At 45.5% G+C, this 27,770-nt stretch overlaps 1 protein-coding gene across 1 annotated transcript in view; it reads left to right on the forward strand.

Moving 5' to 3' along the window:
* The first annotated feature begins 790 nt into the window (after positions 1-790).
* RNF4 (ring finger protein 4) overlaps positions 791-27,770 on the forward strand; it is a 34,252-nt gene continuing 7,272 nt past the window's right edge. Inside the window, exons 1-6 of the mRNA XM_089691532.1 lie at positions 791-918; positions 13,362-13,523; positions 16,370-16,487; positions 17,735-17,811; positions 18,574-18,583; positions 22,529-22,679. Coding sequence (XP_089547658.1) covers positions 13,515-13,523; positions 16,370-16,487; positions 17,735-17,811; positions 18,574-18,583; positions 22,529-22,679 — 365 coding nt within the window. The 5' untranslated portion in view covers positions 791-918; positions 13,362-13,514. The remainder of the gene's footprint in view (positions 919-13,361; positions 13,524-16,369; positions 16,488-17,734; positions 17,812-18,573; positions 18,584-22,528; positions 22,680-27,770) is intronic.

Consider the following 27,770-nt stretch of genomic DNA (forward strand, 5'->3'; position numbering starts at 1 on the left):
AAACTCTGGCACTGCCCGAGGGTCCGGGGTCAGTAGGGAGCCCCATAAGATGCCCCTGGTACCTTTATCATAGGCTTTTTTGAGTTTGGGCAAGGACACAGGGGCCCCATGATCCCCAATTGCCCGGGGGCCCCATGAGTTGTCAGTCCGCCCCTGGTCAGTATATTTTGTATCTGAAATGTTGTGTTCCATACACCATTGCACTCATATTTTGCAAAATAAAACAATCACAACTACCGCCATTTTATTCTCTAGGATCTCTGCCTTCCAGATATATATATAATGCTTTGCGGGGATCAACCAGGGGCGGACTGACAACTCATGGGGCCCCCAGGCACTAGGGGATCATGGGGTCCCTGTGTCCTCACATTAACTCAAACCACAAAAAAAGCCCATGAAAAAGGTACCAGGGGCATTTCATGGGGCCCCCTACTGACCCCGGGCCCACGGGTAGTTCCCGAGTGCTCAAATGGTCAGTCCGCTCCTGGGATCAACCAATCTAAAAAGACCAAATTTATGTTCGCAAACCTGTGTGTCAGGGAAAGGGCTGAGCAAACCCATAGCAGCTCCTTTTGTTCCTCCCTACACCTCTCTGTACACACTGGCGTCAGATCAGCTCTCCTACCCATACAGCTCAATGGGCTTGGACCTCAGAAGCCAAAACTGAGCCACGGCGAGCCCACCTCGCAATGATGCCACAACTGACCAATCACGCTCTCCAAGCCATCGCCCAGCCCACCTCTTGTTTGAACCGCGAATTCCCCGCCTTACGCATGCGCTCTGCGAGCTGATCTGCCATCTGACAGGACTACATCTCCCGGCATGCTTCGGGCGAAACCGGAAGTTGAATCGAGGAGTAGACAGTTGTGTACCGAGCCGGTTGGAAGCCGTTTGTGGGCTCCGGAACGGGTGACCGAGGTGAGCTAATAACGGGGAGAAGCAGCTCTCTGAGTGGCGGGGCTTGTCATGTGGTTTCTGTCATGGCAGCTCATAGTGAGGTGTACAGTCCAGGTTTAGGCCTTACAGCTGTCTGCTTCACACATACACTGATTGTCTTCAACCGGTGTGACCGTGTGCCCGGTGTGACGAGTGTGTACGGATGTCTGGTCATAGCAGTGCACTGACTTAGGGGCCCTCACCCCTGGATGGAGGAGTGTGACCTCTGGGCCTGCTAGGATGAGGAGTGTGTGAGATCCTTCTCCTTCCTGGATAAGGATCAACCCCCCCTTCCTTAGCCCTCTGGGGGGTGAGGGCCTCTTCTTTTGGCCCTCCGGGAGTTGGGGGAGAGAGCCCCTTCTTTTAGCCCTCGGGAAGGGGGGTGGTTGGGGGGTGGGCAGAGCCCCTCCTCGGGAAGGAGGGTGGTTGGGGGGGGCAGAGCCCCTCCTTTTGGCCCTCGGGAAGGGGGGGTGGTTGGGCCCCCCTTTTGGCCCTCGGGAAGGGGGGGTGGTTGGGCCCCCCTTTTGGCCCTCGGGAAGGGGGGGTGGTTGGGCCCCCCTTTTGGCCCTCGGGAAGGGGGGGTGGTTGGGCCCCCCTTTTGGCCCTCGGGAAGGGGGGGTGGTTGGGCCCCCCTTTTGGCCCTCGGGAAGGGGGGGGGGTTGGGCCCCCCCTTTTGGCCCTCGGGAAGGGGGGGGTGGTTGGGCTCCCCCTTTTGGCCCTCGGGAAGGGGGGGGGTGGTTGGGCCCCCCCTTTTGGCCCTCGGGAAGGGGGGGGGTGGTTGGGCCCCCCCTTTTGGCCCTCGGGAAGGGGGGGGGTGGTTGGGCCCCCCCTTTTGGCCCTCGGGAAGGGGGGGGGTGGTTGGGCCCCCCCTTTTGGCCCTCGGGAAGGGGGGGGGGTGGTTGGGCCCCCCCTTTTGGCCCTCGGGAAGGGGGGGGGTGGTTGGGCCCCCCCTTTTGGCCCTCGGGAAGGGGGGGGTGGTTGGGCCCCCCCTTTTGGCCCTCGGGAAGGGGGGGGGTGGTTGGGCCCCCCCTTTTGGCCCTCGGGAAGGGGGGGGGTGGTTGGGCCCCCCCTTTTGGCCCTCGGGAAGGGGGGGGGGTGGTTGGGCCCCCCCTTTTGGCCCTCGGGAAGGGGGGGGGGGTGGTTGGGCCCCCCCTTTTGGCCCTCGGGAAGGGGGGGGGGGTGGTTGGGCCCCCCCTTTTGGCCCTCGGGAAGGGGGGGGGGGTGGTTGGGCCCCCCCTTTTGGCCCTCGGGAAGGGGGGGGGGGTGGTTGGGCCCCCCCTTTTGGCCCTCGGGAAGGGGGGGGGGGTGGTTGGGCCCCCCCTTTTGGCCCTCGGGAAGGGGGGGTGGTTGGGCCCCCCCTTTTGGCCCTCGGGAAGGGGGGGGGTGGTTGGGCCCCCCCTTTTGGCCCTCGGGAAGGGGGGGGGTGGTTGGGCCCCCCCTTTTGGCCCTCGGGAAGGGGGGGGGTGGTTGGGCCCCCCCTTTTGGCCCTCGGGAAGGGGGGGGGTGGTTGGGCCCCCCCTTTTGGCCCTCGGGAAGGGGGGGGGTGGTTGGGCCCCCCCTTTTGGCCCTCGGGAAGGGGGGGGTGGTGGTTGGGCCCCCCCTTTTGGCCCTCGGGAAGGGGGGGGTGGTTGGGCCCCCCCTTTTGGCCCTCGGGAAGGGGGGGGTGGTGGTTGGGCCCCCCCCTTTTGGCCCTCGGGAAGGGGGGGGTGGTGGTTGGGCCCCCCCCTTTTGGCCCTCGGGAAGGGGGGGGTGGTGGTTGGGCCCCCCCCTTTTGGCCCTCGGGAAGGGGGGGTGGTTGGGCCCCCCCCTTTTGGCCTTCGGGGAGGGGTTGGGGGGGAGAGCCCCTCCTTTTGGCCCTCGGGGGGTGAGAGAGCTCCTTCCTTTGGAACCTCGGGGGGTGAGAGCCCCTTCTTTTGGCCCTGGTGGGGGAGGGATTGGGGGTAAGAGCCCCTTCTTTTGGCCCTGGGGGGGGAGGGATTGGGGGTAAGAGCCCCTTCTTTTGAGTCCCTTTTGTAAGAACACAATAGCTCAGCAGGGAATTGCTGTGGTAACATTGGATGGTTAGTACACCGAGCTCTTCAAGTTGCTATTTTTGTTCAGCTTGCTGGGTTGAACAAATAACTGATAGTGTGTACTCATTGTATGCATTGGGTTACTTTCACTTTGCTCCGACGGAAAAAAAAATGCATATGCATTTTTGCTGCAAGGCTTTGTGTTTTTGATATGCATGCATTGCGTTCTTCCTCCACTGGTCAAAGCACTTCTCACAGTTGCGTTGCAGTTTCCAATTATTTCATTTTGAGGGATATATGTATTTTTTTTTCTGAACAAACGTGCCAAAAATGTAGCAAGCAGGATTTTTGCTCCACAACTGAACTGCAACGAATCCGTGTGAAGAGCACCATAGGATTTATAAGGATGCATTTTTCTCCTGCTTCTCTTCTGCTTTCTTTTAGTTGAGGAGTGCACCAAAACGGATCAGTGTGAAAACTGAAAATTGTATCAAATACTTGGGCAGCACAGTGGCTAAATGGTGAGCACTTCCGCCTGGCAGTACTAGGGTCGTCGGTTCGAATCCCAACCACGGCACCACCTGCCTGGAGTTTGCATGTTCTCCCTGTGCCTGCGTGGGTTTCCTCCGGGTACTCCGGTTTCCTCCCACACTCCAAAGACATGCTGGTTGGTTACTTGGATCCTATATAAATTGTCCCTAGTATGTGTATGTATGAATGTGAGTTAGGGACCTTAGATTGTACACCCCTTGAGGGTTAGGGACTGATGTGAATGTACTATATATATGTAAAGCGCTGTGTAAATTGATGGCGCTATATACAGTCAGGTCCATAAATATTGGGACACAATGGATTTGAAATGAAACAAACAAGATGTGCTTTTTTATATATATATATAACAATTTTTTATTGGTTTTCATGAAGTACAAACAGTATGTTTTAAAAAGGATAAGGAGAGAAAATAAACATAACAGAAAGGTACATCAATGGCAAAACTACATAGGGTCAGGACCAGCAGAATCATAAAATAACAGTGTGAAGGTTATCAGGGCCTTACAATTTGGGCCGGCATAGAAGAAGTTAAGGTAATCCATGGGAGCCAAATCAACAAGATGTGCTTTAACTGCAGACTGTGAGCTTTAATTTGAGGGTATTTACATCCAAATCAGGTGAGCGGTGTAGGAATTACAACAGTTTGCATATGCGCCTCCCATTGGTTAAGGGACCAAAAGTAATGGGACAGAATAATCATAAATCAAACTTTCACTTTTTAATACTTGGTTGCAAATCCTTTGCAGTCAATTACAGCCTGAAGTCTGGAACGCATAGACATCACCAGACGCTGGGTGTCATCCCTGGTGATGCTCTGCCAGGCCTCTACTGCAACTGTCTTCAGTTCCTGCTTGTTCTTGGGGCATTTTCCCTTCAGTTTTGTCTTCAGCAAGTGAAATGCATGCTCAATCGGATTCAGGTCAGGTGATTGACTTGGCCATTGCATAATATTCCACTTCTTTCCCTTAAACTCTTTGGTTGCTTTTGCAGTATGCTTTGGGTCATTGTCCATCTGCACTGTGAAGCGGCGTCCAATGAGTTCTGAAGCATTTGGCTGAATATGAGCAGATAATATTCCCGAAACACTTCAGAATTCATCCTGCTGCTATTGTCAGCAGTCACATCATCAATAAATACAAGAGAACCAGTTCCATTGGCAGCCATACATGCCCACGCCATGACACTACCACCACCATGCTTCACTGATGAGGTGGTATACTTAGGATCATGAGCAGTTCCTTTCCTTCTCCATACTCTTCTCTTCCCATCACTCTGGTACAAGTTGATCTTGGTCTCATCTGTCCATAGGATGTTGTTCCAGAACTGTGAAGGCTTTTTTAGATGTCGTTTGGCAAACTCTAATCTGGCCTTCCTGTTTTTGAGGCTCACCAATGGTTTACATCTTGTGGTGAACCCTCTGTATTCACTCTGGTGAAGTCTTCTCTTGATTGGTGACTTTGACACACATACACCTACCTCCTGGAGAGTGTTCTTGATCTGGCCAACTGTTGTGAAGGGTGTTTTCTTCACCAGGGAAAGAATTCTTTGGTCATCCACCACAGTTGTTTTCCGTGGTCTTCCGGGTCTTTTGGTGTTGCTGAGCTCACCGGTGCCAAATGTTTTTGCTATCTCTCTGATGGGTTTGTTTTGTTTTTTCAGCCTAATGATGGCTTGCTTCACTGATAGTGACAGCTCTTTGGATCTCATCTTAAGAGTTGACAGCAACAGATTCCAAATACAAATAGCACACTTGAAATGAACTCTGGACCTTTTATCTGCTCATTGTAATTGGGATAATGAGGGAATAACACACACCTGGCCATGGAACAGCTGAGAAGCCAATTGTCCCATTACTTTTGGTCCCTTAATAAGTGGGAGGCACATATGCAAACTGTTGTAATTCCTACACCGTTCACCTGATTTGGATGTAAATACCCTCAAATTAAAGCTGATAGTCTGCAGCTAAAGCACATCTTATTCGTTTCATTTCAAATCCATTGTGGTGGTGTATAGAGCCAAAAATGTTGGAATTGTGTCGATGTCCCAATATTTATAGACCTGACTGTAAGTACCTGCAATAAATAAATACTAACCATAATTTTCCCTTCCTGATGCCAATCTATGGCAGCGTACATGTGATATAGCCTCCCCCATATCCACCCACAGGACCTGTGTAAATCTATGAAAGTCTGAGAGTAACCTCCCCCAATCTCCGTACAAAGAACAAGATCAAATAAGAGAGAAAAGTTACGTTAAGTATTTGATATAATTTTCTGTGTTCCTGTCGCCAACATGGCAGCATACATGTGATAAATAACCAGCTGAACAGGAAGGATGCACTATGTTATCAGGATGACTTTGCCTGATGGAAACACAAACAGCCTCCCAAAGGATTTATATTAGGAAGCAGCTTAAACACCCCCCCCCCCTCCGGTCACAAAGCCATCTTCGAAATTGTGCGACTTACAGTGAAAATACGGCGATTTCAAAGTCGGGTGACTTGCCAATTTGAGGTGCGATTTGCAAGATATCTGACACAGATGTCTATGCAAATCGCTCCAAAAGTAGTGCATGCACTATCTTAGAAATCGGTGCGGCTCCGACCAAGTTCGAACCGCACCAATATTACCACTCTAATAGCGGACAGTAGGGTGTGACTTGGCATACAATTTGCGAGTCACATGGCATGCAAATCGCATGCCAGGTCGCACCCAATGTGACCAGGGTGTAAAGGCACCTGGTACATCCAGCTTGTATTGGTTATGTTCTTTCTGTGCCAGAAAGGATGCATTCACCAATTTGTAAGATGAAAACTTTAGCCACCTGGGGACAAAGGTGCTTGAGGGGCATAGGCCTCAACTTGTTCAAAAGAAATAAGATGTAGGACTATGTAGCATGAAGTGCTTGCAGATCCAAAACTCTGCCCCCTGAAGTTATCACCTGAAGGGACACTGCTTCTTGAGTGACATCCCACTGAGGACTGCTTTCTGTTGGTGCAGAGTCCTGGCAAGGAAATCCAGTACCCAAATAAAATCCCACGGGCGAAAGTTATTCCTCCTCAGGACTAACCTGAAATACTCCCCTGGCATCTCGCATGGTCATATTCCTTGATGAAAGCTGAAATGGATGAAATTTGAGCCCTTATAGAACTAGGCTGAGCCCCATATCCAGATCTGTGTGAAGAAATTATAGCAACTGGGTGACCCCTGGGTTGCTAGGATCAAAATGCTGCTCAGCTGCGAAGACTGTGAACCTGTTCCAGACCTTGGCTTAAATGGCATTTGTTAACATCCTTCCTGAAACCTTGCCAGGATTTACCATTGCCAGAGGATGGCCCAAGTACTTCAATCCTTCTCTATCAATTTCCAGTCCATCCTGGACCAGGTGTCATGGAAACACAGGTAGCTGAAGTGCTTGGTCCAGACTCCAGTTCCATGGCTAGGGTAAAACCCAGACCTGCAGGCCAATTGGGCATGCTTGTTATCACAGTGAGACTCTCAGACAACAGTCCCCCCTGGAACGTCATGACCAAAGGCAATAGAGGAAAGCCATTTGCTAGGCAATTATTCCTTTGGTGAGTGAGAGCATCCACTCCAGGTGAGGGTAGCAAGAGAGGTACCTCGTGAAAGGATGGTGATGCAAACAGAATCAATTGAGGGAGGCCCCATACTTGAGTGATATAGGCAAGATCTTTTCGATTAACCTCTCCCCGTCCGCCCTATAGTAGCAATACTGCTACGGGGCGGCACAGGTGCGCAAAATCATGTATACATACGTGATTTTGCCTTTTCCGGGCTAGGGGGCACGTGCAAACGCACCCTACCGGTGCTGCCATTCGCTGCCCCGGCTGTCATTCAGCCGGGACTTCATCGGGTCCTGGGTGGTGATTGCTGACAATTACCGACAGGGAGAGACCTGTGTATAAACACAGATCTCTCCCCTGTCAGCTCCTGCACACTTCTTTGTATGGCTCTGCATTGCAGAGCCATACAAAGCAGTGTGCTTACAGTGAAGCACACACACAGCCCCCATAGTAAAACGGCACACAGTTAACTCTTAGATCGCCCCACATGTTAACCCCTTCCTGCCCAGTGCCATTAGTACAGTGTGGGTGCTTTTTATTAGCACTGATCACTGTATTGGTGTCACTGGGGATGTCAGTGACACGAAGTCACTTCCCCCCAGTGTCAGAATGCCCACCGCAGTCCCACTACAAGTCGCTGATCGCTGCAATTACTAGTAAAACAAATCCCAGCATATACTGCCATTTGTAAAAGCTATAACTTTCCCATAAACCAATTAATTTACCCGTATTTGGAATTTTTTTAGCAAAGACATGTAGCAGAATAAATTTGGCCTAAATTTATGACAATTTTATTTTAAAAAAATTTTTACTCGACACCTTTAATAGCAGAAAGTAAAAAATATAGGTTTTTTTTTTTTTTTTTTTCTTTCTCAAAATTGGAAGTCTTTTTTTTTTTTTTTTGTTTATAGCGCAAAAAATAAGTGCACAGGCAATCAAATACCACCGAAAGACGGCTCCATTTGTGGGAAAAACAGACGTAAATTTAATTTGGGTGCAGCGTTGCATGAGCGTGCAATTGTCAGTTAAAGTAACAGCGCCTTATCGCAAAAAATGGTGTGGTAAGGGAGGAGGGTAAATCCTCCGGAGGGCAAGTGGTTAAAGACCCGTTCATTGGGAACCAAAAACACCTGGTGCCACAGCCCCTTTTGGCATTCTGGGCACCCAGAAGGAACACCACCCGGAGCCCTTGAAGATTACATTCAGTCAGGGACTTGATAGCTCCACTTCCATTGGAACCTGCTGTTGAGTTTCCCTTATTTCTAAATGCATAGCGATCTGCCCTGTAACACAGGCATCGGTGGTGACATTGGTTCGGGATAATGAACCTAGCATATGAGATTGAGTGATCCCTTGTCGCCCCCATAACCAGAGACTCCTGCACATCTGAAGAAAAGCACTTTGAATCAGCTCAAGTGCTGCCTTCTGCGTTGCAAAAAAAAAAATCTTTGGAATGTCCAGAGAATACAGTGTGTCCAGGGTAGCATACGGATGCAAGACATCATCAATTCCAGGAGACCTCTGAATTGGAAAGCTTGACAAAACTGACTGAGATGTCACATTCTGAAGATGATCCTCACTGCTTGGCCTATTCTGTGAAGGAGCAGAAAAGTACTCGCTTGAGCATTGAACTGGGCTTCTGTATTGATGACTAGATGGGTCTGCTCAGGCTGGCCAGATGAATATCCTTTTGAACTAGTAGGTGATCTGGGCTATGGGCCAACAGTAGAATACCTCCAAGTAATGATGAATGCAAAGCACCCTGTTTCTTTAGAGGGGCTACACAGAGATTAGGCTATCCGTAAAGATCATCTGTGAGGTGGAGAACTGTGAAGGAAGGTATGCAAACTAGAATTGTCAATCCCCCACTGAGACTCCAGTTTCTTTAAACTCAACATCAGTTGAGTCTTCAGTCTTCATATAGACACCAAAGGTAATAAAAGTTCTGTGTGGGAGGACTTAGAATCAATGCCCTTTGCAGTCGTATAATATTATGTACTGAAAGAGGACATCCACCTCTTCAGCAAAAAATGTTACCCTGGTCGAGATGAAAATTAATTCTAGAGGGCGATGTCTGAACCCCCAACAGTAACAGAGTTGTACTATAAAGATCCCAAAAATAAGTTTTACCATCTGTGTGCCCAATTCAAGAGCACTGTCCACAAACATGTTAGTCTGGTATTGGGTCCGTGCTATAGGCTCAGCACTTTTTACCCTTTGTCACTGTTCGTGCTCAAGGAAGCAGAAATGCTAATACTCACTGTGAGACCTGCGTGGTTGGATGAGCTACTGTCCACAATGGACTTGTCATGACATGGCAATGCTCTTTTAGTGTGCCCTTAAGCAAGAGCGGGCTAGGTTGTACCAGAAGATGAAGGAAACGCTCATGGAAAGACACTTTTTCCTCTTCTTACTTACATCACTGATGGTCCCTACCTGAGCACATGGAGGTCTTGGTTATGTGGCAGAAGGCTCATGTTGGAGCAAAGATGTCAGCAGAAAGTAAAATGAAAGAGACTCCGAGAAAGAAGCAGTTAGATCATAGACATGTGCTTGAATCGGCTCTGGTTTCCAGTACAAACCCACCTCGCATATTTGTGAGCCTGGACATGCCATAACAAAGATGGTCGCCGCAAGAGGCCCTCTGCACAGTGGATTCTATAGCAAGCCATGAGACTGGAGTTGGCCACAAACCCTGGACCGGATCGTGCACACACGCTGGTCAAAGGGAATGTCACGGGTGAAATGGAAAAATACTGCTTACAAAAGAAAACCTCCAAATCACCTTCACAAAGGAAAAATGACAAAACCTAATGAAGGCAGAGGCAAGGGAAGAAGACAAAAAGAGATGGCACTAACCTGCGGGAGAAAAGAAACTTAACTAACCATGACTCTGCTCAAGTGTGCAGAGCAACATATGCAGCATGGACTGCAGCAAACAAACACCAGCTCGGGTGCAGCACATGAAGTTCTGATGTCTCTGGTTAGAGAACTCCTCAGCCCCAAAAGACCACCAGAAGGGGCTCCCTTGTTGGGAGAGGCTGAACCCAGACGGACTCCACCTCAGTTGGCAGGTAGGGTTTTATCAGTCTCGCAGGTGTAGATCTTGAGTACAAAAGAGAATCATAGAGGTTGCTCTCAGGCAGACTTTTATAGATTTACATAAGTCCTGTCGGTGATTATAGGGTTGGAGCTATATCATACATATGCTGCCATGTTGGCGTCAGGAATGCAGACTTAGAGTATTGAAGGGTGCCTGGAACACAGTGGGGAAAAAATGGGAGGAATGTTGGGAGGGGGTGGGGTTGATTCCCCCCCCCTTAGGCTTTAGTACTGGCTTCCTTTTTAGTTCTGGACCCCGGCCCAGTAATTGAATAAATCTATATGTATAATAGTTGTGATGCCCTTACTTATAATAGTCTGCTTTTTGTTTTTGTCATAAACACGTCATTGCTTCGTTCTTCATTATCGTGCTTCATAATCAACACGCGTGAACGAGCCCTAAAACTATTTAACTTTGTGATTTAGAACTATATGAATATCTGTCTCTATAAAACTTTTGGAGTGCATCCTTGGAGAAATGGATGTAAATATTTAGATTGTGGTTTAGGTTTACCAGAAATGAGGGTGTACATGAATGACCATAGAGGACTGACGCTCATACAGAGTAGAATGTGGCTGTGTATCCGCTCACTGAATGACAGGACTTTGATGCTGAAACTGGCAGCCATTTCTTTGGTACATTTCGATTCCAAGCATCATTGGATTTGACAGAACTGGATGTTCGGCTTGGTACTTGGGTCTTGTGAAATTAGTTTTTCTTTTCCCACCATTGGTAACCCCTTGACACAAACGTAACTGGGCTTTTTTCCATGGGGCCGCATATTTGCGTACCTGTCTTTGTAGTGGGAGCACAGTGCACTCCCAGTACAAAGACTGGGGTGTCACTGAGAGCCCTGGGTCCCGTTCTAACAAATGGGACCCAGGACTCCCTATTCTGGGTCATGTGATGGCCTCTGATTGCCTATCACAGTGAACAGCCACTGTACAGCCTGGCCCCCTTGTGTGTTGTTTTTTTTTTTTCTCTCTATGAATGTAGGAGAGAGATACATAGTATCTCTCTAACTCCTGGCGTAGAGGGGAAAAATGTTTGTTAAAAAAAAAGATAAATATTAAAAAAATACCTAGATCAAGATTTCATCTAGTTCAGTGCCAGGGTAAGTTGTTGGGTCTGGGTCAAAGGTCAGGATTTAAAAAAAAAAAAAAAAGTGTCCGTGTGATTTAGGTAAAAAAAAAAACAAAATGTGCACTATTTTTTCTGGGCTGTACTACGGGTACAAACAACAAATATCATACACATATATGGTATTGCTGCGATCGTCAAGAGCTGGAAAATTTATTTTGGGTTGTTCATTGGTGGTAGGTTATAGTAGTAACAAGAAACGCACAGCTAAATTTAAAAAAAAAAATATATATATTTTTTTTTTTTTTTTTTTTTTACTATTTTGGGCCAGTTTTCCTTTTGATAATATAAAAATAATCAGGGTATATCCATTACCATTTACCACCAAATGAAAGCCCAATTTGTCCTGAAAAAAAGGTATAATTTACCTGGATGTACAAAGTAGTTGTGATATGTATAGTTTTACGAACACATGTCAACGTTGCAAATTTGTGCTTAGGCATTTAGATTTGTTTTACCCTTAGGCATGAAGGGGTTAATGACTGCTGGGTATATCTAACTCTGGGAGGTGTCAGCTTTGTCTCTGTTATTTCTGAGACTTTTTCAAATTTTGTTTTGTATGTCCAAGCGCCTGGGTTGGGGCAGCGATGAGGATAGAATAAACCATTCATCTGGGTTGTCCCGAGATCAGCTTTAATATAAAAGTGAGGTGAATTTGTTGAAAGCCTGCTGAATACTTGTTTAAAGTGACAGTTAACCCTTATTTCAAGTTTAACATCCTCAGACTGGCTTGCTGGTTGATTTAAAGTTTGTGGGCAGGTGCCAAGTCCTGCTGGAAAATGAAGTCAGCATCCCCATAAAGCTCGTCTGCAGAAGGAAGCATGAAGTGCTCCAAAATCTCCTGGTAGACGGCTGCGTTGACCCTGGACTTAATGAAGCACAGTGCACCAACACCAGCAGATGACATGGCTCCCCAAATCAACACAGACTGTGGAGACTTCACACTGGACTTCAAGCATCTTGCAGTGTGTGCCTCTCCATTCTTCCTCCATACTCTGGGTCCTTGGTTTCCAAATGAGATGCAAAAGTTGCTCTCATCAGAAAAGAGGATTTTGGATCACTGAGCAACAGATCAGGTCTGTCTTTCTTTAGCCCAGGTAAGACGCTTCTGATGTTGTTTGTTCAGGAGCGGCTTGACAAGAGGAATACGACATTTGAAGCCCATGTCCAGGATCCGTCTGTGTGTGGTGGCTCTTGATGCACTGACTCCAGCCTCAGTCCACTCCTTGTGAAAGTCCCCAACACTTTTGAATGGCCTTTTCCTAACAATCCTCTCCAGGCTGCGGTCATCCCTGCTGTTTATGCACCTTTTTTTCTTCCACACTTTTCCCTTCCACATAACTTTCTATTAATGTGCTTTGATACAGCACTTTGGGAACATCCAACTTCTTTTGCAATTACCTTTTGGGGCTTTCCCTCCTTATGGAGGGTGTCAATGATGGTTTTCTGCACAACTGTCAGGTCGGCAGTCTTTCCCATGATTGTGATTCCTACTGAACCAGACTGAGAGACCATTTAAAGGCTCAGGAACCCTTTGCAGGTGTTATGGCTTAATTTGCGGATTAGAGTGGAACACTTTGAGCCGAGAATATTGCACCTTTTCACAATATTCTAATTTTCTGAGATTGTGGATTTGGGGTTTTCATGAGCTGTAAGCCATAATCATCACAATTATGACAAATCACGGCTTGAACTATCTTGCTTTGCATGTAAAGAGTCTATCTCATATATTAGTTTCACCTTTTACGTTGCATTACTGAAATAAATGAACTTTTGCAGGATATTCTAATTTTTCGAGTTTCACCTGTATTTGTAAACGATAACCAAACCAAAACTCCTGATGTGCATTCCAGTCAGTGACTGGATTGTTTATACCAGTCTGCCTTACAGCTAGGCAACTAGCATTTTTAGGGGGAAGTCAGCTAGCGCACTCTGTTTTTCATGACGGGTTTTAAATATTTTATAGCATTGAAATGTCTGCGTGAGTTGGATAACATCTTCTTCATTCCTCCCTTCTTCTTGTGCTTCTCTGTAGGTTCTGAAGAGCAAGCCTGTAAGAATCTGGAATCTTAACTGTAATGCTTGCTATGACATGGGCACCAACACACTTTAAGAAGCTGACTTCTCACTCTGCACTCTCTGGTGTTTTCTTCACTTTTTATATCTAATTTCCTATTCAACGCTGGTCATGAATAGTGTAAGTATATGATAGTGTGTCTTTATCACTTTTCTGAATAAGATGGGTATGTGGAAACATATCAGTTCTTTAATGCACTGTGGTTACACCTGCACATGGATCCAAGGGGTTTGCTATGCACTGCATGTCCTATATTGGTCGAAGTCACAGCCACGTGTGTGTGTGTGTGTGTGTGTGTGTGTGTTGCGCTTCTCACAAAAGATAGCAAGGGTTCTTTTACCATCCCAAGAATGCTATAGTATAAAAATGGCGCAGAGGTGAACTTCATTACAGAAAAAAACAGATGGTCGCTCAGTGGGCCCTTTGATCGTCTGTCATTAGACAGCACAGATCACAGGCAAAAATCAGAGAGCCAATGAGAATAACTCTGCGCCTTGTGTTTGCAGTGATGGCCAATCACAATGGCTGCTGCTGGTCTCTTCTCAACTCCAGCAAAACAGGTATCCGGTGCTTATAAGAAGGGCGCACTGACAACACCTGTGTGCATTTTTGTTGTTTTTTTTTTCTTATATTTGTAATGCCCACTCAGCTCTAAATTTAATTAAGGAAAATTAATTCAAACATAACGTGTTACGTTCTAACCTGCCTAGGTGTGGCAAGTGATTGTGAAGTTTGACTTTTTATAAAATGAACAGGTTTATAATTGGTGTGCTCAATGCTATTGCACAGAGCTGCCCTTTTATCTCCTTGTCTGGGGTCCCCCGCCGGTGATCTTGGCTTTTTTTTTCTCTGTATCTACCCCCCCATAGTAAGCCACTTGCAATGGGGGAAGATGTGCGGGCTTGCTCTGGAGCCCATAGATACACACAGTGCAGCCTGGCCCTGCTCACTGCATTTGATTGACAGCCGCAAGAGCCAGTGGCTCCTGCTGTTGTCAGAGGAAGGGAAGACCTGCATCCAGCAACAGCTCTGGATTGATAGAGGCGTCGGGTATGTGTTAGGAAGGGGTAACACAGTGGAAAAGGTTGTTTTTTGTTTTTTTTTTTAATGTTTTTTTTTTTTACCTTAATGCAGAGAATGCATTAAGGTAAAGAAAACGTTTAGACTTTGGAACCACTTTAAGTTTTTTGGGTAGAGTAGGGTAAGGTTAAACCCATTGCCAGTTTATCTTTTGGTCTCTGTGTGTGGTGAGGTGTGGCAGTTGTCCCTGGAACAGATGTCCACGTTGGAAGATTCCCCTCACCTCTTGCTTTGGGGACATCTCAAAAACTTTCCCTTCTTTTTTAGAAAAGCAGAATGTCTCTTCTGCCCCTGTCTAGCTTCATTACTCATTACTGAAGGCCAACTCCATACCTGTACTTGTTGTTTTGTGGTGTGTGTATTTTTTTTTTTTTTTTTTTTTTTTTTTTTTTTTTTTTTGTAGTTACTGGCTATTGTAGCCTCTTACTATATAGAAGGCAAATATGGTGTGTAAAAGTAAACCTGTCATTGGAGAAGTATGGGGACTGTTACTGCTGATTTCTTAAAATGCTACTTTCCAGGCAGTTGTGCTGAGTATCAATTCACCCAGAGTCATACCTAAAACAAGTCCTTGATCCCCAGACAACTGATTTTGCTTAGGTTGAGATGCTATCAATCAATATTTAAAAATATTTGCTCATTCTCTGCAACTTAAGTGATTAGACTGCAGTGCTGTAACTTTGTCACAAAGTGAGTGGTCTCAGCAGGGACTGATCTGTGTCCGACAATGGTGAACACAAAATTGCACAACCGCCACAATTTACATTAATATGTCTATGCCACATCTCGATCCAGAAAGTAGATGCCTATCCTGGGTGATGGCTGAACAAAAGTAGGTGTGTTCTTCTAGAGGGCGCAAAGTTTTTTTGTTTTTTTTTTCCTGATTCGAAGTTTGTAGGTATTGGGAGTAATGTTCTTCAACAGCATCTACTGAATAACACTTCTCATATAATTTGTTTCACTGCTAAGCTTTCTTGTTTGAGAGGACTGCACCCAGGTACAGGACAACTGTGCAGACAAAGCTGACTTCTAGGTATGTTCCTAACTTGGGGTGATGGCAATTTTTATTATGTAAATACAATCACCCCCCCCCCTTCCCCAATGACACAAACATAAAATACTATTAGTTAAAAAAAAAAAAAAAATTCAAATGTGGAAAACCTCTCAGTATGCTTTTGTGAAACTCCTATATGGATATAATTAGCTTCCATAATTGTGCCCTGTATCTGTTTGCAGTACTGATCAAGGCAAATTTTATAATTTTCTAAACTTCATACTGACTTTGGTGAATTGCGCTCGCCTGTAATTTAGCTTTGAATTTTTAGTAAGATGATTTAAGGTGGCAAGGCCTATCCGGTGTGTAGATCTATACAATGAGCACGCATCCAAGGACACCCACAAATGAGACTCTTCTCATTTGTAGCCCTGGTGGATCTCTAGAAGATGTATAGAATCTCTAATGTAAGGTGGTACTGTTACAACAGGCGATCTATGTGTTGTGTAAGGCTGTTTATGCTATAAATGATGGATCTGCCTGAAGAATTTTTTTCAACTTTGGGCAGAGGGTGAAAATGGGGGTATTTTGTATACCTTCCTATATAAGAAAAAAAAAAAAAACAACAACATGTTTGTTGTGTATGTGCTATATTTATTATTATATTATTATTATTTTTTTATTTTATTTTTTTTAAATACATTTTTCCAATTGGACCTGATCTAGCAAACTGTGCTGAGCTCTCTTGTTAGCCAATCAGACAATGCAAGCTGTGTACAAGATTTTTTACTTGTATTAAAGAAACATGAACACTTTTTAAAGACTATGTATTCGCTTTATAATGACTACAACCTGTTCTGGTTTCTTTATGCATTCCTTCCTCCTGTTCTAGGCCCAGAGAAAGCGTAGAGGATCAACAAAAAACAGATCTTCACACAAGAGAAGAAGAGGGCAAACTTCAACCAGTGCGATGACAGCAGTTTCAGATCTGATAGAACTGGAAGAAAGTGGTATGTATTGACATTCAAGAAAACTGTCAATTATTTCTGAAACGTGCTTATAATTACATTTTATTTAAAGGATAAGTACACCTTTGGAACAAGTTACATATCCTATTACCATGTAATGTGTTCCAGCTCATGCACCTTCTCCCCTGCTGTGAATGAATGAACTACATGTCCCGCCAGCTTGGTTCATTGATTCTTCCTGCCATTGAGTAAGTGCCTGCCCGACCTGGAGGTATGGGCAGACAGCTGTCTGTGGGTTCCTGGCATTGCACCTATAATCTGCTGACTGCGAGTGCAATGCTTTACAGACTGCAGAGTAAAAAAATAATAAATACACTTTTTTTACCTGCAAAAAGATGTGCATTTATTTTATTTACAAAAGGTGAAATTGGGCTTTAAATATTTTGCGTTGTATGGAACTGGAAAATCATCTGTTTGCTTTTGAAAAGCAGAGACTGCACTTTAAGGAAAGAAAAAAAAAATTTGCCGGGAAGTTTTTCCCATTTGCTTATCAAAATCTACAGTAGTCCTATTGATTTGCTCTTTGTGTATGTGTGTCTTTTTGTTTTTTTTGTTATAAATGTTTTAATAAATCCTAATGTACAGTATAGTGCTGTTTATATTGCTATTTTTTTTTCCGCTCTGCATCCCGTTGGTGAAGTGGTTTCTTTTCTCTTTCTGTTTTTGGAGGCACAACAGGAAGTGAAAGGGAACCTCTCCAAATGAGGCAAAATGGTGGGTTTGTTAGGGTATGCAATTTGCAATATATAGCTATGATTTAAAGTGGTATTTAAAGTCCAAATTTGAAATGCCACTGGCAGTCAGGGTTTTTATAACCAAAACGCCTCTCCCAGCAGTAATGTGATCTGAGCCATGCATGCACAGCTCGGACCACATTAACAATACTTGTTCTGTGCCATGAAGTGACCATTCAAGCAGCCAGAGAGAGTGAGGATGGAAGAACATGGGACCCACTGGAGCGGTGATAGCACAGTGTTGCAGGGCTGGTTTGACAGGTAAGTCTGCCACAGTGTGCTAATCTCCTGTGTATACTAGAATATATGGTATACACCTCCTTTTAATTACTCTGACTGTGCTGTGAACTGATGAAAGATCAAGTAGTTTGATTGCTATGGGATAGAGAAATTATTTTCTCTGACTAGAAAATCTAGTTTATGTTCTGCTGTTTTAGTAGCAAAAAAAAAGAAAGTTGTTCCTTCTACAGTAATTCTTTTTGTGTATGTGTGCAGTGGAAGAAGTTGTGGATTTGACTTGTGAATCCTATGAGTCTTCTGTTGTCGACCTAACCCACAATGACTCTGTGGTGGTAAGTTTGCATGAGTTCATACTTCTACCCCTCTAATTTTATCAATTGTATTTATATAGCGCTGTTTTCCCATGGGCTGCAAAGAGGGGTTATTTGGCAGGCATTTTGATATTCTCCAAGAGCTGCCATTTGTTGGGTCTTAAAGGGAAATTTAAAGTTTCAGATATTTGCTTCCTCTCCAACATCCCTTGCTAGCACTGGCATCCTCTCCCCATATTCTTCCGTGTGCCAGTCTTTGGCTGTCTTGCTTGGCCAGCATGGGATAATATAACTCCTGAGTTACTCATCGCTGCACAATAGCACTGCCGAAAACGTACACTGAGCTGCATATGTGCAGTTCATTGTACATTGTAGTAAGGACCGCGGGTAGGCAGGGAGGTTTATTTCAGAAGAGGCATTGCATGTCCCTCTGCCAAAAGTGATTTAGTGTAAATACATTCTACCAATGTTACAACATATTTATCATTTACAAAGGTCGCTGCAGATTATACGGACAGAGGGTGAAGAAACCTGGTTTGTGAGATACACCCATGACAGTTAAATGATTTTTTTTTTTTTTTTTTTTAATAGGGGCAAAGTTCATATACCCAAGATTGTTTACAAGCTAGTTCCGTTACAGCTGCACTTAGCAGTGTGACAGTATGCAAATCTCTGCTTGTGTTTATTCATATTTCTATTGTGGTATTATTGCTATTGTTTATTTTAGATTTAACAGTGTTGTTTTATTTTTCTCCCTCCTCCTTATTTTCTACATTTTACCAGATCGTTGAAGGTGAGTTTACTTTGGTTTCCTTGTATTACTTCTCACTGCTTGATTTCTCACTTATCACATATCACCTTCATACTCTCGGGCTTTGTCCCTGAACCCCTGCCTTGTTCTTAAACCAAAATTGTAGATACTCAGTGAATATTACCTGCCCCCCTAAGCAAGCTGTCTTGTGCTGCGTATTATCATCATTCAATTTTTAATCCTAAGCATCACACTAATAAGATCCCATTTCATAACCCCACAAGACATTTAGGAACAGAGGCTGAAGGCAACACGTTTCTTACGGTATGAATAGACTTTAAACTGCAGAATACACACTAAACGTGATCCTGCATGTATAGACCCAGGAATGTTGACTGTATTTACAGAATACACTATTCCACCAACAAAACTGACAAATACAGCATGGATGAGGAGCTGGCTAGATTTCACTGACAAACTTTTATGTGTATGGCCAAGTCCAGCAACACATTCTCATTTATAAGTGCCCGATGTCCTTTTGAATCTGTACTTAAACGATTACAGTGACTTGAAGCTGTGTTCTTTATATTGGCGATGAACTGTTTGGAATTGTACTATTGTGTTCACTAGTTTGTACTACCCTTTTTATTTTGTTAAAATGTATTGATACTGGAGAATGTGTTGTCAGTAAATGGAGTGTGGGTGGCTGTTTGCAGTGGCTGGTTGTCCTGCTTCTTGCGTCCAAGCCCTAGCTTTAAAGTATTTTTGCCCCTTATGTGTTATGTCTTGTAAGGAACAGATGGAACATTCAAAATTCAGTTGTCACAAGGAACAGTAACTTCGCAGACATTTTCCAATTGGGATACCTTTTCAGGTATCCGTTGGGGGATTTTTTTTCTTTTCTGGAAAACTCTCAAATGGGATAAGAATCCATTCAACACTTGTGCGACTTGCCATGCGATTTTGGGGTCCAGAGTATGACAAGTCACAGCCCATGTTTCCCAATGAGTACCTTCAAATCTGTGCGACTTCAAGTTGCAGCAACTTGAAAGTAGTTCCTGCACTTCTTTGGTACGACTTTTGATATGACTTTAGCCCAGTGAATGTTAAGTTGCACCACAGGTCGCATCAAAGTCACACTGGAAATTGCATAACTTTGGAGATGTGCTTATGTGAATGGAGCTTAGAGGAGCTCAAGTTCTTTTTCTTAAGACAGCAGCTGCAGTTTTTTTGTAGCTGCCGACTTTTAATTTTAAGAGTCAGGCCATTACCTGTACCAGGATTCAGCAATGTGCTCACCCGAGAGATCCCGGAGACCAGTGTTTTGGTCCTCTACACTGGCATATTAACTCTGGGCACTCAGCTGTGAAAGCTTGCAGCTTCAGTCTGGTGACCACTGCTCATGCCTGAGCCACGCTGTGCATTGTGAATGGTCCCGCAGTCTTCTGGGACCTGTGACATGTCCCAGAGGACTGCGGGGAGGGGGGGGGGGGGAAGAGTGGAATCAGGTACCGGTCAAAACCAGGTACCCACTGCCCCCTCCCCCCAATAAATTGAGATGTCAAAGAGGAGCAGGGGAGGAGGCCCTAAAACGGAACTTCCCTTTTTGGGTGGAGTTTCACTTTAAATCTTTCTCTACTCTTTTTTTCAAAAGCAAAGTTTGGACTTAACATACACTTTAACCACCTCCCACCCGCCATATAGTCCAGTGACGGGTGCAAGGCTATTCTCTCGTTCTGGGAGGACGTCATATGACGTCCTCCCATTCTCACCGTACATGTGCGACTCCGGGAGCGTGCAGCGAGGTGATCTGTGCACTGTGTCCCTCGGACACAGCGGATCACCGATCCACGGAAAGAGCCGAAGATGTCAGCTCGGTCATGTGATCAGCTGTGTCCAATCACAGCTGATCACATGTAAACAGGGAAATGCCGATTATCGACATTTCTCTCCTCACGAGCTGTCATGCTGACAGCTCGAGAGGAGAGCCGGTAAACGGCATTCCTCGGAGGGGACGTGTACACTGATGATCAGTGTAGCCCCAGCAGTGCCACCTGTCAGTGTCCATCAGTGCTCATCCATGCCACCTGCCAGTGCCCATCAATGCCACATATCCGTGCCTACCAGTGCACATCAATGCCACATAAGTGCCCATCTGAGCTGCCTTTCAGTGTCACCCATCAGTGCCAGTCAGTGCCGCCTATCAGTGCCAGTCAGTGCCGCCTATCAGTGCCATATCAGTGCTGCCTTTCAGTGCCCATCAGTGATGCCTGTCAATGCGCATCAGTGCCACCTACCAGTGCCTCCTCATCAGTGCCACCTATCAGGGTCCAACACTGCAGCCTCATTAGCACACATCAGTGAAGGAGAAAAATCACTTGTTTACAAAATTTTATAACGAAAAACTAAAACTTTTTTTTTTTTTTTTTTTTTTTTTTTTTTAATTTTCAGTGGTTTTTGGTTTGTTTAAGAAATAATAAAAGTCCCAGAGGTGATTTAATACCACCAAAATAAAGCTCTATCTGTCACAAAAAAAATGATAATGTCATATGGGTACAGTGTTGCATGACCGCGCAATTGTCATTCAAAGTGTGACAGCGCTGCAAATTGGCCTGGGCAGGAAGGGGGTATAAGTGCCTTGTAGGCTAGTGGTTAAATTAAAATTTAAATAGTACCTGTATGGGTTCCCTCATTCCCCCTCCTGTCAAGTAGGCCCCTGCATAGACCTGAAATGCGGTGTGGATTTACTCCCCACTGCCAGGGAGCTACATATTCTGTAGGGATAAAATGAGGAACCTTCTGCAGTTGAGCCAATACTAAGGAAAATGTACACTAATCAGCTATAACTGTATTACCACTAATGGGTTAAGTGAATAATCTTGATTACCAGGTTACAATGGCATCTGAAAGTCAGTAGGATATATTAGGCACCTCGAAAACATGTCTTCCCTGATACTGATGTGTTCAAAGCAGAAAAAATGGGCATCACAGCTGGTTGTATATGGGGCAGCGTAGCTGCAAACTTTTCAAGGTGCCCATGCTGACCCATGTCCTCAACCAAAATGCCTATAATGGCTTGTGAGCATCCAGACCTGGATCACAGAGGTGGGCTGGTTCGATGAATCACATTTTTCTATACATTATGTGATCATGTGGAAGGTTGGGGGGTGTTGCCTGAAAGAGATTGCACCAGGATGCAATCAAGGAGGCAAGCTTGCAGAGGCAGTGTGATGCTTTTAGCAATTTTCTGCTAGGAAACCTTGGGTCCTGCTATTCATGCCAATGTTCCTTTACACATACCACTTACTTAAACATTGTTGCTGACCAAGTAACCTCCTTCATGGAAACTGATGGCAGTGGCCTCTTTCAGCAGGACCCTGCCACACTGCCAAAAATAGTTGTTTGAGGAACACAACACGGTCTTTGAGGTGTTGACTTGGGCTCCAAAATTCTCCAGATCTCAATTCAATTGAGCATCTGTGGGATATTTTGGAAAAGCAAGTCTGATCCATGGAGGCCCCATCTCCCAACTTACAGGACTTAAAGGATCTGATACAGATGGCTTGGTACCAGATAACACAGCATACCTTCAGAGCTCTAGTGGCACCCATGCCTTAATTGGTCAGGGTTGTTTTGGTGGCAAAAGGGAGACCTACTTAATATTAGTAGGTCATAAAGTTAGGGCTGATCAGTTTGTCTCAGGGCTGCTATAGAGGAAGAAGTGAAAAAGGTATCCTTGCATACAAAAATAGGATATCCATAGCTTCTCAATGACAGAACAAAACGTTTTGGCCTTTGTAAGTTTGTAATTTTTGAGAATGTTGCACTGAAAATCTGGGGAAGGGTGGAGATGGGACTTTTAACATGTCTGTGTGGTTCGGTCCTTTTCCCTCACTAGCGATGGAAGGCATCATTTAGCCAGGGCTGTAATGGAAGAGTTCTAAAAATTAATCTATCAATTAATGCTGCAATTTTCCTTGTATGCAGAGCACCAAGGCCAAAGAGGAAATGCAGGCCGGGGGTCCTCGCTGGTTTCAAGCTGTATATTAAGCAGTGACGATGAAGATTCAAGAAATAATGACGTTTATCTCAGTGGCAGTAGATCCAGTGACTTAACTACTTCATACAACAGATCCAGGTTGGGAACGTTTAGCCATTCAAAGGACCAATTTAACTGCTGTATGTGGGGAAATAAGATTGATTCCCCTCTCTTGCCTATAACAACCAATAATTTTTTCTCAAAAACGTCTTCCAGGACAGCCCCTTGAGACGTTGAGCTCCTCCGTCCGGGACAGGAAACGCATAAGCCCAGAACCTTAAAAGGTGGACCTCCAGGTCTTCTTCAGTATTTGTGTTTCCTCCGGAAGGACAGGTTGCACTTTTTGGAACCTGTGTAGGAGCCCTAGTCTCAAGTGTGGTGCTGGTAGGCTCCTATCTAGGTATGTACCTCCTGCTTGCCCAGCGCGATCCCTCCATCTCAGAGAGGAGTGGGACTGCCCTACTGTTGCCTTCCAGTCCTCAGAGGGAAAGACCGCTGAGATGTCCAGCGTCACCGCCAGTAGGGACTGGCAGAATCCGTTGTTCTTACTGCCGGGCAGGCGGCTGCAACTTCTAGGGGGCAGAGCTGTGCGTTTCAAGCTGGTTAAACCATCCCGATCTCCGTGGATGGCACAGGCAGCAGTGCTCGGGCGGCTGGTGCAGGGTGAAGAGACCAATTAGAGGCTGTGGCTACCACACCATAGGAACATGATGGAGGATGCTGCCCCCCAGCAGGCGCACCCTGGTTCCTCAGGCATTGGCTCCTCTCAGGTAGGCTTGGGGATTTGCTGGTTCCCTCTTGCTGACTTCTGGAGGTGATCTTCTTCCCAGTCTGAATCCAGGTGTTGGTGGGGCACACTTTTGGTTTCTCCCCCAGCACAGTGGTGTGTGGGATAGGGAGCCTGGGCTAATTGTCTCCTGTATTGTGTTTCTGCTTATTGTAGGTTTAAGTCCAGGACAAGACATAGAATCAGGCCCCCAAAAGGAAGTGTGCAGTTTGTGTGGCAAAATTGGGTTCAGTTTGGGAAAAGCCCTTATACCGCAATTGTGCGGATAGTTTGGTTTAGGATGAGTCATTTACAGCCTGCCATAAGGTTCTCCATTAAGTATGACATGACGACTACATTTAATTTAGATCCTTGCTAGATAGAATGCAGACGCCGCTAGGGTCTTGGACCCAGTCTGCGGGTACTGCGGTATCAGAGACTTTAAGCTGGAGGACCCGGAGGAGGATCCTAGGTCCCTTGCCTCTTCCCAAGCAGGGTCTGGCTAAGAGGAGGATGACGGAGAAGGTGGCTCCTCCAGGGGTTCCAGGTACAAGTTGGCCCTTTATGAGGTAGATGACCTCCTTAAGGCTATCTATGAAACCTTCGAGATTGAGGAGGACATATGTCTGTGTAAGCATGACATCATGTATCAGGTTTGCATGTTAAAAAGGCTAGGGTCTTTCCGGTCCATAATTCCCTGGTTGATACCATTAAGCTGAAATGGGAGAACCCCGAAAGAAAGCCCTTTTTTCTCTGGTAGTCTTAAAAGGAGATTTCTGTTTTGAGGAAAACTGATCCCAGCCATGGAACAAGGTTCCAAAGTTATAATATGGCAAAGTGAGCGCTCTGAAATAGCAACTGTGGCATTAAAGGTAATCAAAATAAACCTTCATAGAATTGTAAAAATAGGAAGTGCAGCGCTTCACTTCCTATTTTTAAGGTTCCAAAGTTGGATGCCCCCTTTTCTAAAGTCTCTAAGAAAAAGGACCTAGCATTTGAAGATATGGGGGCTATAAGAGATTCTATGGATAAGAGAGGAGAGATTTTGCTTCGAAGGGCCTGGGATTCTACCTCTTAACCGCATCAAACCGGCTTTATTGGCCACCTGTGTCGCCAGAAATATGGAATGCTGGCTTACCCAGGTACAAATGCATCTTTCGGCAGGGACCTCCAGACAGCAAATACTAAAGTCCTTTTCTTTGCTGTTAAGAACGGTAGGTTTTCTCGCTGATGTCTTGGCCGAATCAGTCAAACTAGCCGCAAGAACATCTGCCCTGGTGAATTCAGCTAGAAGGGCAATTATGGTTGTAGACCTGGGCAGGGGACTCAGTCCAAACTACGCCTTTGTGCCTTACCCTTTTCAGGCGATAACCTTTTCGGTCCAGGTCACAATGAGGCCTTGGCGGGTATAGCCTATAAACAGGGCATTTCCAGAGCGTAAGAAGAGATCTTACTCCGAGAGGGTTTTTCGTCAGAAAATGCAGGTCGAGCAAAGCAGGGATGTGCAGCCCAAGAAGCAATGGACAAGGCACAAGAACAAGGGTAAGGGGGGTATCTTGTTCTCCTCAGGGCCCTGCCAAGTCTCCATGACTCAAGCGTCTCAGTGGGAGGAAGAGTGGGGACTTTTCTCCCTCAGTGGGCTTCAATCTCATCGAACCTGTACACCCTGGACTTGATAGCAAAGGAGTACAGGTTGGCGTTCAACACCAGTCCCCCCCCCCCCCCCCCCCGCCAAGTATCTGATAATCAACCTTTCCAAATTTCAGGAGAAGGCGCAGGCTCTATGTGGTCTGATTGGAGATCTGGTGGATCAGTGGGTCCTTACTCAGGTTCCCTGGAACAAGGAGGGGTTGGAATCTTATTCCCATGTTTTCATGGCAAAAAAGCCCTCTGCCAATTTTCGCCTTTTCTTAAACCTGTGCCCTTGCAATCAGTCTTTAAGATACAAATACTTCAGGATGGAATCAATCTTCTCTGTAAGAAACATCCTTTACTCAGATTGTTTCATTGCTACTCTAGATCTGAGGGATGCGTATCTTCACATCCCCATACAGCTTGTGTGTCAGAAATACCTAAGGATAATGGTAAGGATTGCTACAGAGATTCACCACTGGCAGTGTTGGGCCCTGCCTTTTGGTCTGGCCTCAGCACCAAGAATTTTTACAAAGGTGCTTGCGGATGCCTTGGCACCCCTAAGATTGAGGTGTATTACGATCATTCCCTATCTGGACGATCTCCTCTTCATGGCCTGGTCCCTCAACAGTTGACAGATGATCTGCGGATTGCCCAGGACTTCCTTCAGAGTATGGGGTGGCTCATAAAAGAGACGTCTTGTTTTAGCTCCCTCCCAGAGAGTCACCTATCTTGGGTATGAGATTTCCTCGGTAGAAAGAAAGATCTTCCTTCCACGGGAGAAGATTCTCAAAATAGATACGGTGCTGGTGGAGCTGCAGATCAGTTTGTCCATTAAGGGATATGAGGGCAGTAGGTCTCATGACATTCTTCCCAGCTGTCCCCTGGGCGAGGTTCTACCAGCTCCCATTGCATTATTTTCTCCTGCGGGTTTGGAACGGGGACAGGTCTGCACTGGAGCTTCTAGTCCTACTTCCATCCAGAATCAAGAGATCCCTTTTGGTGATGGCAAAGACAATACAATCTAGCCAAGGGTCTTAAGTGGACCACACCATATCCGGTTATCACGACCAGGGCCAGTAGCTTTGGATGGGGAGCAACCCAGGGGTTGTGGTCCTTGGAGGAAGCTTGGAGATCCTCGAAGCAGAGGGAGCTCCTAGCAGTCCAGTGAGCGCTGGATGCCTTTCAAGCAGATCTTATAGACCGACATCTGCAGATCCGTTCGGACAATATGACTACGGTGGCATACATTAACAAATGGAGGTACAAGAAGTCCTCCTCTCACAGCGACCACGGACATCATACTGTCTTGGGTCGAGCGAAACTTGTGTTCAATATCTGCCATCCATTTGAAGGGGGTGCAGAATTCCTTAGCGGACTTCCTAAGTCGGCATTGTGACGGTCGCGGCGTCAGACCCCAGCCCTTCTCACCAAACTCGTAACCGAAGGACTAGCCAATCTAAAACCGCGCTGTCACGTGCGTAACAATGCCACACCCAGCTGCACCCTGCACAACGATTTTCCAGCTAATGGACCACGGATTGATGTACCGGCAGCTTGAATGTGCTTGTTACTGGGTCGGGTTAATTACGCAATTAACCCTTCACACTGCCACCACCTCCTTTTTATACAGAGAAAGCGGAAACTCAGCAATACACTAGGATGATTGGTTAATCGACTGTATACCGCTATCTCTACAGACCGGTTATACAGAGGGTTAAACACTCATAGTAGCTTTCTTTTTAGAGGCAGGGATTCGTAAATTGCAATTAGGAGCTGTAGAAACAATTCAACACTTACAAAAAGTAAGATTTATTACCAAAAGGTTAAAAGGGTGCAGTATGAATATTTACAGACAGAAGATGTAATATATTTATATATATATATATATATATGTTACAATTTAAGAATTTAAAAGACTTTGTGACTTGTCATGCGATTTTGACAAGTCGCACCATATTGTTGGCAATGGAACCATTCAAATTGGTGGGACTCACTTTGCAGTGCCACACCGATTTTAGGAAAAGGTTTCTGCACAATTTTTTGCATTTTCAGGTGGGACTTGCATTGAGTTGAGTGCTCTATCATCTGCCCTGCAGCTGCTGCTGGCTAACTTAGGAGATCATGTGACGTGAGCATGCTGAAAATAGGCAAGTGTGTACGTCTTTCTTACACAGATTAGTCAGCAAAGGTGTTATGAGGGAGAGGGGACAATATTTTAAAACATTTTGGTGGCATCCTGGAATTATACTTTAGGCGCTGTTTAGTGACAATTTCCACCCAAAATAATTCTGAATTTTGACAAGTAGATTGTTTGCTTCTTGTGCAGACCACGTTACCGATGGAACTCCAATAGATATATCAATTCTCAGTCTACCCAACACATACATAGACATACATTTTTTTCTGTAGCAACATGAGGCAAAATTGAATGCTTGGTTGGATTAATTTCTAAATCAATGGTGGCATCATCTGATTTACAAAACACACAATTTCTGATTTTTTCTAAAGAAAATTTGTTCGGAATTCGACCCATGTATGGTCTACATTAGAATGAATGCAGATGTAGAGAATGTAATGCAGCAGGTTTCTAGAATGTGTGTCTCTTATCTCTTTAACCACTTTCATTCTGCCCTAGAGCAGAAATACTGTTACAGGGTGGCACGGTTGCACAAAATCACGTGTATATATACGTGATATTGCAGTTCTGGGTAGGCTGTCAATCACCGGGTCCCGGCCGGTGATTCCCCAGGGATCTCTGAGGATTTCTGATGGGGGAGAGACCTGTATGT

The sequence above is a fragment of the Staurois parvus genome, unplaced genomic scaffold (assembly GCF_062004578.1).
Source record: "Staurois parvus isolate SC_StPar_1 unplaced genomic scaffold, SC_StPar_1.0 ptg000564l, whole genome shotgun sequence".
NCBI classification, from domain to species: domain Eukaryota; kingdom Metazoa; phylum Chordata; class Amphibia; order Anura; family Ranidae; genus Staurois; species Staurois parvus.